The sequence below is a fragment of the Periophthalmus magnuspinnatus genome, chromosome 7 (assembly GCF_009829125.3).
Source record: "Periophthalmus magnuspinnatus isolate fPerMag1 chromosome 7, fPerMag1.2.pri, whole genome shotgun sequence".
Taxonomy (NCBI): Eukaryota; Metazoa; Chordata; class Actinopteri; order Gobiiformes; family Gobiidae; genus Periophthalmus; species Periophthalmus magnuspinnatus.
Genome location: NC_047132.1, coordinates 8,483,423 through 8,494,332, shown reverse-complemented (window position 1 = coordinate 8,494,332; position 10,910 = coordinate 8,483,423). Strand labels below are relative to the sequence as shown.

The window sequence follows — 10,910 nt, the reverse complement described above, 5'->3', positions numbered from 1 at the left end:
GTCTCCATGGAAATGTTATTGATTGGCCGGTAATGTTCCACAGTATGATTTTAGACTTCTATCTTGCACTTATTCAGTTATAGTTGTTTTTTGTTTTGTGTTTTTCTTACTGGGCAGCAGGGTCACCTCTCCACAGATCTGACTGCCAACTTCTTCTCTTTTGCCACCCGCTTTTCTCCATGGAGTTAGATCAAATGTAAAGTCTAACATCTTGATTGAGAAGTGGTTGGACTCTCTATCAGAAAAGTTATACAGTGCAGCTTTAAAATAATTTATGGAGAACAGGTCACTGAAGTAATAAAAGCGTTTGTATCAGCTGAGTACGCAAAGCAGGTTAAATAACGTTCATAATAAGTGCTAAAAGTATAGTTGCACTCTTTGCAATGGAAGCTCTGCAGTGATTAGTGAGGCCAGTGAAGGCAAAAGGACTTTAAACACACAGATGACCACACCAGCTCAAGACATCAGCAGGTGAGACAGTGTTTTTATGTCTTGAGAAAAAAACTTAGACTTTGGTTTGATCAAAAGTGTTATTTCATGAGGTTTATCACATACTGCAGCAAGGGTTTCTAAAATTAAAGTAAGGACCCTTAAAATAACCACGCAACAAACCTGGACCCCACTGCATAATAATATTGCTAATTCAAAGTAGCAAAACATGATTTTTTATATTGTAACCGATTTGATATATTGCGATGTCCGAACTCCAGGCATGTTTTTAACTGGAACAAGTTTAAAATGTGCTTAAGCTAATGCAAAGTATTTATCGTGACTTGAGCATTGCAGTATTTTCAGACCACTCTGGTTTGTAATTAAACTCGGCAGTGTCTGAAATATCTTTAAACAAGTCGCATTATGCTCAAAGTGAGAAGGAGAGACGGCATAGGCAGTTGATCTTGTTGGACGACATTCAGAGGAGTGGAGCAGAGCTATGGGGAGGGACAGAAGGACGCCGAGGGAGTGTCCATAACACAGACACAATCCCCAATGTTCACAAAAAAGTTTAAAAATGATTTGGAAGTGATTTTAAGCTGACACATGTTTATTTTAGCCCATATAACCATTAACTACAGGTGTCCAGTGGAGTCAACAAATTGTATTATTACGTAAGATAAGATAAACCTTTATTTCACCCACCATGGGGAAATTACAGTGTTGCAACATAAAGTCCAAGAACAGCAGGAGAATAACAACGCGCTCTAACTATAACGCGGGGTCACAACACAAAAATTTCAAACTTGATTTCGATATTAAGGAATAGACCCAATACTCAATACTGATTCCAATACTAACACCAGAATGATAATAAAAACACTATTTTACTACGCAATAGAATGTGATTTTCAAGATTAAACCGTAGTACTTTCTTTCCTATTCCCATGTTGCGTTATATCTGTGTAATCCCTCAGTGTCCAGGTATGTTCCATAGTGATCCATGGGTGTGTACTAGTCTATGTGTCTTATACTTGTTCTGATAGAGCTAAAGTTTAAAGATATTCAGCAAAGTTTCATGTCTAAATACATAAAGAGCAGGTAAAGTGACTTGGTTGAATAGTACAAGTACATATTCACACTACAGTACTGATATTGATAAAGGTGGATGACACAGCAGGGTTAGCATAGTTTGTTTTATCTGACAGTAACAGGAAGGAAAGACCTGTGGAACCTCTCCGTCAAAGAGCGAGGGTGGATCAGTTGTTAATTTATGTTGCAACAAAACAAAAACAAAAATTTCCATGTACTGAATTATTCCGGCCCCTTTATTCCGAGAAGAGAAAGCACTTCATATTACCTCATAGTGATCATTTAGGTATATTTAGTCTCATCAAAAACTAAGTAAAAGTGTTAAAAGTACCTGTTTAAAATGTACTTCAAGAGTAAAACATAAAAGTATTTCACACAAGTTAAATATAGTTATATAGATGAAAAAAATGATACAGATTTTGGTGAGCACTAACAATGACAATAACAATGAATCAGTTCCTTAATTTTTCTTAGGAATTTTGTGTATTTATTGGATGTTACCATCAAATCTTATCAAATCTTTTCAGTTCAGTTTAAAAATGTAGTGTAGTAGAAATACAGATATCTGCTCTCAAATGTAGTGAAGTATAAGTAAAAAGTATCCACTGTAAAATGTACTTAAACTAATAAAGTACATAAAAATTCTACTTAAGTACAGTAGTTTACTACTTTTTCCCCTTCCACCACTGCTGACATTAAACATTATTTTGGCTTGTTTAACTTGGTGAAAAGTGACGTGAATGTTGTTATTGATCATGTTAATATGACTGATGGCATGTTGCCTGTGAAATCTTTGATGCCGTTTTAAAACTTTGTGAAAACAAAGCCTGTGAATGAGACAAAATCACAACTGAGCACATGAAATATTCAAGTCATAAATTATGCCCTCTGTTGTCCATGTGTTTTACTGGTCTTTTGACCCACAGTGTCCTGCCTGATTCTATTATCTCTGTTGTTTTGATTCCTGTCTTTAAAGACAAGGCTGCTAGTTTAAATAGTTTGCTAAACTACAGACCTATTGCCCTTGCCAGCTTTCTCTCCAAGGTTTTAGAAAATGTAATGCTCACAAGACTGCACGTGCATGTTCTAACAAATGATAATCAGTTTGGATTCAAAAAGGGACATGGACCTGACGTGTATTTATGCACTGACAGAAATAGTTGGGAAATATCTTGGTTTGAATTCATCTATATTTTTGTGTTTTACTGATGCCACCACAAGGCGTTTGATAGAGTAAACCACAACAAATTATTTTTGAAATTAGTCAGTAGAGGTGTGCCAAAATATCTGGTTTGAATTTTAGTGTTCTGGTTTGATAAGCAGTTAATGAGAGTGAAATGGGACAATGCTCTATCAGAAGCCGGTCATGTTAGTAAAGGTGTTCGACAAGGAGGGATACTCTCTCCATTCTTATTTATTGTATATATTGTCTACAGAGTTAATTACTTGTAAACGGTGTGTTGTTGGAAGGTCATCAGTCACCTCACGTATGCCGATGATCTTGTGATCATCAGCCCTCACAGTGCTGAGATGCAAGAGATAATAAGTAAAATATGATAAAGTATAGGCAAGACAAGTTTATTTGTATAGCACAATCTGTACACAAGGTAATTCAAAGTGCTTTATAGAATAAAAAAGACATTAAAATCGCACAAATAAAAACATAAATAATAAACATCAAATAAACATAATAAAATTAACATTAAAAGAGAGTAGTGCAGAAGAAAATCCTTGCAGTCATATGCACAGCTAAACAGAACTGTTTTGAGCCTGGATTTAAACATTGTCAAAGTAGAGGCCTGTCTCACATGCTCAGGAAGATTGTTCCAGGTTTTAGCTGTTTTAGCATGTTTAGTCCTGACTCTGGGCAGGCCGGTCCCTGAAGTCCTCAGAGTGTGAGATGGTTCATGTGACACTAACATGTTGGTATAATTTCACAAAGAGTAACTCCATGATTGTGAGGAGTAAAGAAGATAAAAATATGAACTTTCCTGTCTTTAAATGATGTGAACAGCCTCTTGAACCCACAAAAGAAATCAAAAACCTTGCTGTAATGACAGATGATTGGTGGGATGACAGAAACATCAACAGACAGCATTGTAAACTGTCTGCCCAGGCAAACAAATTTACTGTGTGTTTTCATGATGTGAAGTGTTCTCTGTTCAGAGCCTACTGTACTTCACTGTGCGCGGCCCCCTCTGTGCTGGACGTGGGACTTTCCGCAGGCTCACTGTGCCCTACAATGACTCCTTTAGGCTTCTATTGTGGGTGCCCAGGTGGTACACTGGCAGTCAACTGTTTGTGGGCGCTGGCATTCCCCATACATACATTGATGTATGTATATATATATATATATATATATATATATATATATATATATATATATATATATATATATATATATATATATATATATATATATATATATATATATATATATATATATATATATATATATATATATATATATATATATATATATAAAAATAAATATGTATCTAGTTTTTTTTTTTTTACTATGGACCCAATAATATTTGTATCTAAAATAAAGAATCAATGAAAAATTACTGAATCTTGATTCAAATTTAATTAAATGTGCTGCTCTAACTTTTAGACTCTGTGATACTTTTCTTTCAGTGTTGTTGAGCTTGTGTCATGAGGTAGACTCATGAAGTGTCAAGTGTTGAAAAAGCAAAAAATTGTAATTAGATTTATTTTAAAAATTGTGTAGTCCTCCAAGGTCCACTGTGTTTTAAACTCCATACACCTTCACTAGAATCATTAAGATGTTTTCAGCCCTGGAATTGCCTTCTGAACCTCTAATCTCTACTGAACTAAAGATGGTAGCTGTTAATTTGTGACATCACATTGTGGAGTGCATTTTGAGCTTTGGAGATGTAGACAGTCTAATAATAAAGTATTACTCAAACATTGTGTAAATGAAACAAAACACAGTTGTGGCCATGGTTATGACGAGGACACTACATTAGAACATGGCTTAAAACTCACAAGAATCCATTTTGTGTAATATAGGACCTTTAAATTTTGTATCTTAAAACCTTTGTGTTTGTGTGTGTGCATTGTGTCAGCATGGTAACTGCTGAATATTCCACCATAAACATGCATGTAAAACCCAACAACATTAAAGCAGGTGGAAGGATGCAGAAGACAGGGTTATTTGAGACGAAACAATAGGCTTTTTTTCTCTGAAGTACCTGCGAGGTTAAGTTAAACCAACAGGAAATAGAAAGCAGCTGTCCATGTGTCTGCAGCTTCCTGAGTGGCACTGGTTTGATGAGACGTTCTGGTAAAACAAAATGAAGCTCGTCTGTGTGGTCTGTCTAATCCATGGTAAGTGCTTTTTAATTATTATTATTATTATTATTACAATCTTAAATGTATGTATTTATTTTTTGCTTTTTTTTTTTGTTTACACCACCTACCCCAAATTCTTAAACATGCCTAAATCTAAATATCGTGTGAATGACATACTTTTTGACTAAGAACAATTTTGGTTTTGTATTTTTCTAGAGCATCGCACGTTGGACAATATATCAAATTATCATTAATATTGTGATGCAAAATATGAATATTGATTATATAATTTACAGTTAAAAAAAACCTCTCAAAATGGTGCAAAAATTTTAAAACTAAAACATTTGCCTTTCTAACAAGGGTGTAAATGGATATTTATGTACAATTTGACAGTCTCTTCACATTTGTCTAATACTTAATATATTTATCAACGCATGTAATTGGTTTTATTATGTCTTTTTTACATTTCTATTGGAGTGACAAAATATCTTCTGATGATGTTATTGTAATACTCCCAAACATCTACCTATTAATACTGCACACCCCCAATCAGAACCAATTATTTGGCACTTCACCACTGACTTTTGGTGTCAATCTTTAAAAATTAGAGAATAATTCAGGAATACCAGGTCTACATACCCTTTCTCTACTATCTGGACAAAAGTTTTTAGAGTGAATATGTTTTTCCACTCTTCTAAATAGCTTCTTCAGTTCTGCCCTGTCTGTATCTGTTATTAGTTAAGTGCATTGAAGTACCTTAAAGTCACCTGAGTCACATTTTGCATAATTGTTTTGTTGATACTAGAATAATACTAATTTTGTCAAAAGTATCAAAAATCAGATACTAAAAAAAGATCTGATCACAGGACAGAAATGAACCTTTCCTGAATATCTTTAGAATAATCTTGAGTGTTTGCACACTGTGGAACATACTTAGACGATGAGGGATTACACATATAAAGCCACATATAAAAGAAAATACTACTATTTAATGTTGAAAAAGCCTCTGTCCTTTAAATTGCAGTGAGTCTTCAGCTGAAGTGTGACAGGACCCAGATCACAGTACATGTTGGGGGTGAATTTGTCCTCTGCTGCACCTACAACGCAGACAATTTTCTGTTCAGCAAAAAGTACTGGTGCAGAGGAAGCTCTCATCGTACCTGTGAAGTTTTGGCAGATTCTGAAACCAAAACCAGGCAAAGATGGACAGTAGCAGACGCTACAAGAAGAGGGTTGTTTATTAAAGTGACTGGACTCCGGTTTGAAGATGCTGGGATGTACTGGGTTGGCATCGACAAAAACTACGCAGATGTCATGACTTCAGTTGAGGTTGTTGTCACTGAAGGTATGATTAAATATGTTTCAGTGTTGTTTGGTCATGGTGTTGATAATTGTGAATCAGGGGCGGCACCAGGCATTTTTGGTTGGGGAAGCTAAGGGTGCTAAGGTCGTCAGTGTGGGTGCTCACTTAACATGTTCATTTAGTGGAGCATACCCCCCACTTGCGATTTTAACCCAAATCTAAATATGGTCAGCCCCTGTAGTGATGTATACAAATTAATATGGAATTCTTAATTTTATTATAGTCTCATTTTGAACACTGTGGTTGCCATTTGAAAATGTTTTGTCAAAATTGGGTGTCCCACTTTCATAGGGACAGAAATCTAGCTATGGAGGAGCATTGGCCATTCTAGTGGAGGCCTGTGCACCCCCCGCCGCCCCGGTTGTGAATAATCATAAAATCACAATGTTTCTTTTTTACAGTAACTGAAACATTAAAATTTGATCGTGGCATGCATGGTTAAAGAAGGTCATGAAGCCAACACTTAAAGCGCATCTTTTCTACAAAATTGACTTTTCATAGTTAGCCATGTTATAGTTGTCTCCTCTTATCATTTATTTTCAAGATGCCATATTACTGAACAATCTCGGTTTTCATCACTACTGGCGTACGGCCACTGCTCTGTACTTATTATTCAATTAATATTTTCTTAATTAATGAGACACGCAAGGGTCAGCAGAGTTACATAGTGATTTTGGTACAAATTAAAAAAAATCTGCTACTCACTAGGAGAGGCCGACAGCTACATGTCTAATGTTGTGATGACGTTTTTACTGTGACGTCAGCTCCCATTGTGCACCGCAGTTTTCTAACACAGAAAGGAGCAGACTTGTTTCCATTATTAAGTCATTTTAGATAGAAATTGCAATTTAAAATTTGCTAATTATAAGATAATGACCCATGGGTGTCTTAGATTAGAACTAAACATAGACCTAAATAGTAGACACAAGCACAATAGGTCTTCTTTAACAAAAATAAATATGCAATTTGCAGTTACATTTTAAAACACCAGATGTCGCCTTAAGTCTAACATCGTCATACCTCACAGCATCAACCTGTCACTCACACTTTCCATACTGAGGCTCATACAGCCTACCAATGACATTTAAACTTCCTGTTGTGCCGGTTGCTATGTTTATCAATAATAGGCTATTTGTGAACATTCTCTACTTGAACTAGAAGCCTCCAGTCACCATATTTCAAACTTTATCTGATTAAAAATGTGTTTAAAGGGCCCATATTATGCTGTTTTCTGATCTATGTTATAATGCTGTTGCTTCAAAAACATAGCTACAGTTGTGTTTTGTTTCATTCACACATGTTGAACACACAAACTCTGCATATTAAGGCTGTTCTCTCAAACAGAAACACTCTGTTCCCCCTTGTGATGTCATGTGGTAATACAGAAAGCACTCCACTGTGTTTTTAAACTCCATACACCTTCAGTAGAATCATCTGGATAATTTCAGCCCTAGAATTGCCCATCTCTACTGAACTAAATGTAAAAGGTAGCTGTTAACTTGAAAACTACCACTTCATGATGTCACAAGGTGGAACAGAGCATCTTGACCTGAGACTAATAATGCAGGGGTAGTCAGACACGTGTGAATGAAACAAAATACAACCCGGCTTGTTTTTGGTAACAGCATTATAACATGGCATAACATGGTATCCTATTTTCTTTGTTTCAGTTCCGGTTTCCAAACCTGCAATCCGGCCAATCTCTCCTGTGGTGGGCCGGCCTTCGTGTTGGGGGGAGCCTGTCACCATGCGCTGTGGCTCAGACAGAGGCACAAATGTGGCTTATGTTTGGTATCAACAAACTCGCCCAACCATCTCCCTGGTCTCAGAGTCTCATGATCTACGGCTGCACTGTAGACTAGCTCAAACAGACTCACCTTTTTACTGTGTTGCCCGAAACAGCGTGAGACAAGAGCAAAGTGATCCAATGTATGTGCAGGTTCTGAGGGCAGCAGAGAGCAACTGTATCTATGAGGTTAAAATACAAGGTAATAACAATGAATGAAATCAAACAGACCAGATTATGTGGTTGCAGACTCAATGCTAGCCAGAATTAATATGGGAATTAAATGAAGATTGTGAGAAGTTTGACAGTATAGTGTAATATATATTTTTAACTTACAACAGGAATATCCACATTCACAACTCTGGAACACACTCTCACCTGACCTCTGCAACATCGACTCCCTTCCTCTCTTTACAACTCAAAATGTACCTTTTTATTCCATAGATTGTATAAAGGAGTGAACTAAAGGAGTGTAATTTGTCTCCAATCAAATGAAGCTCATCGAGGCTAGCACTTATAGGGGCCAATTTGGAGCCAAGTTGCGTATTAGCTATTCTGACTATGAGTATCATAGCAACCAAACAGCCAACCCGGCTGTTGAATGTAATGCCCCTTCAAGCTGGCACCACTTGTTTAGCAGAGAGTGGAATACGGAGAGAGAGGTGACAGTTTCCCAATGGTAAGTGAATTGGAGCCAGAGTCAATGGAGCTGGAAGTGCGCCCATGCTCACTTCCTATTTAGAACACAGCAGCTAGCGGGTTAGCAATGTTCATTTATATATACAGTCTATGGCTCATTCAGACAATCCTATACCACATAACCGACCACACCGTCATCTAGTTTTGTATTGCATTGTGTGTGTTTTCACCTGTTTTTATGTGTTTAACTCGTTCTATGCTTATTAATATTAGTATTAATAGTAATATTTCTTTGCTTCTCCTCAGGTAAGTCTCTCTATGACTGTGCAGACAGACTTACCACCACTCCGCCCACCACCACTTCAGTGCCCACTACCTCTACTACTGTCAACTCCTCATCCTCTCCAGTCTCAACTGTCAATCAAAATCAGACACTTCAGAGAGAGATTCAGAGCTGGTAAGGGACTGCCTATGAATTACAGTTTTCTCAATTGTTTTGGCACATTTTAGAAACATGCTGCATTAGACAATTTGCACAATTTGATTAAATTCAAAGTCACAATTTAAAGTGACAGGATGTAGCTTTCTGGAAGTGGAAATGCATGATTCCATGGAAATAGAAAGTTAAAGCTGCACCTTGGAAAATTCGCCATGGACTAGAGTAGTGTGGAACTAATTAATAAAATACAGCATTTAGGTAAATATGTTTTCCCTAAATATAAACTATAAACTGTAACCATCATCTGGACATTGTAATAAAAAAGAGGTAAAGGTGGTGCCAATACAAAGCTCCCAAAGTGGTGGAATTTGTATCATTAGTGTCAATGTTATACAAAACATGAATTACTTAATGGTGGTAACTGGCTCTATTTAACTGAACCTGTCTATTTGTAGGCCAAGGACCCCATGGATACCGTACTATAGAGTTCTTCGTTTGAGCCTAATGGCGTTTATGCTGATTTTTCTGCTCCTTGTGGTGAGATGCACTAAAAGTAAACGCAGAGTAAGTCGTGTGAGGAGGAGACAGAGAAGTACCCAATGCCCCTGAATGCACCATGTCCTGTGACGCACTTCTGTTGCAATCGCAGTTCCTTGGAAGTGATTAGCAGCATTTGGCTGGTTTATAACTTCTGTACTATTTTCATCATCCAAGTTTTCTATTCAACATTTCATGTCTGTCCCTGGAAGTAATGTGCTCATTTTTAAAAAATATATACTTCTTAAAGAACCCATATAATACTTTATAATCTATGTTATAATGTTTCCTAATCAAAACATAACTGGAGTTCTGTTTTTTTTTCCCATTCACACATGTTTATAACAAAACTCCTGCATATTTAAGATGAGTTCTCTTGTGATGTCATGTGGTAATACAGGAAGTGCTCCACTGTGTTTTTAAACTTCATACAGCTTCACTAGGGTCATTTGGATAATTTCAGGCCTGGAATTATCATTCTCTATCTGAGCAAATGGTAAAAGGTAGCTGTTAATGTGAAAACTACCTCTTCATGACATCATAAGGTGGAACAGAGCATTCTGAGCTTTGGAAATGTAGACAGATTAATAGCAAAGGATTACTCAAATATGTGTGAATGAAACTAAACAACTCTGGGTGTGTGTTTGATGAGGTAATGACATTTCAACATGGCCCAAAGCTCACGAGTCAATTTTGTATAATATAAGACCTTTAAGAGTTTAAAGGTTTAAAATATAACTTACTGAAGTGACATTGTTTTGAATGTATCTTGCTGTATTGTTAAGTTTGCCATATTTAGTTTGATCAGATATAATACTTGTTGTCACTAGTTACTCTATTGCTGGTTTGTACTTTGAACTTTTATTTTGAAAGTAAAAAAACAAAAACAAAACCTTTGTAAATGGAGGTCCATTTATTTATTTTTTTAGCATATTTGTACAGGAACAACACAATGCGTGTTTGACATATTTTTTGTACCTAAAATGTTGACCTTGGGAATATGTGATGCAGATAAAACCATAATAATAGATACCAATCCCAGGTTAAACCAATAAATCAAGTGTTTATGACTAAGAATGCAATAAAGACCTAATGTTTAAACAAGTTTGCTTTGAATCTAGAAAGCTGCCCAAAACATTCCAGTACAGCATGCATGTTTATAGTGAGTTTGACCCCAAATACTTCAGCAATATATTACACAACTGAAACAAAATGAAATCATTAGCTAGAATTAGTCACATTATGCTGTATTTTTTACTGCGTTACTGATATGTAACAAAAGAATCAACATTTTTACTTGATTTTGA

The 10,910-nt window shown here is 36.1% G+C and overlaps 1 protein-coding gene across 1 annotated transcript; it reads left to right on the top strand.

Annotated features, from left to right (window-relative positions):
- Window positions 1-4,836: 4,836 nt before the first annotated feature.
- LOC117373957 (uncharacterized) lies at window positions 4,837-9,799 on the top strand. Its single transcript, XM_055223053.1, has 5 exons — window positions 4,837-4,875; window positions 5,864-6,184; window positions 7,873-8,190; window positions 8,934-9,084; window positions 9,522-9,799. The coding sequence occupies exons 1-5, from the start codon at window positions 4,842-4,844 to the stop codon at window positions 9,673-9,675; spliced, it is 978 nt and encodes a 325-aa protein (XP_055079028.1). The 5' UTR covers window positions 4,837-4,841; the 3' UTR covers window positions 9,676-9,799.
- Window positions 9,800-10,910: the final 1,111 nt, after the last annotated feature.

What these genes read in the sequence shown, in the direction of transcription:
- LOC117373957 (XM_055223053.1), top strand. Translation starts at nt 4,842, where the DNA reads ATGAAGCTCGTCTGTGTGGTCTGTCTAATCCATG. An exon ending in TGTGGTCTGTCTAATCCATG is followed by an intron (nt 4,876 to 5,863) that starts GTAAGTGCTTTT and finishes TTTAAATTGCAG; the next exon opens with TGAGTCTTCAGCTGAAGTGT. An exon ending in CAGAGAGAGATTCAGAGCTG is followed by an intron (nt 9,085 to 9,521) that starts GTAAGGGACTGC and finishes GTCTATTTGTAG; the next exon opens with GCCAAGGACCCCATGGATAC.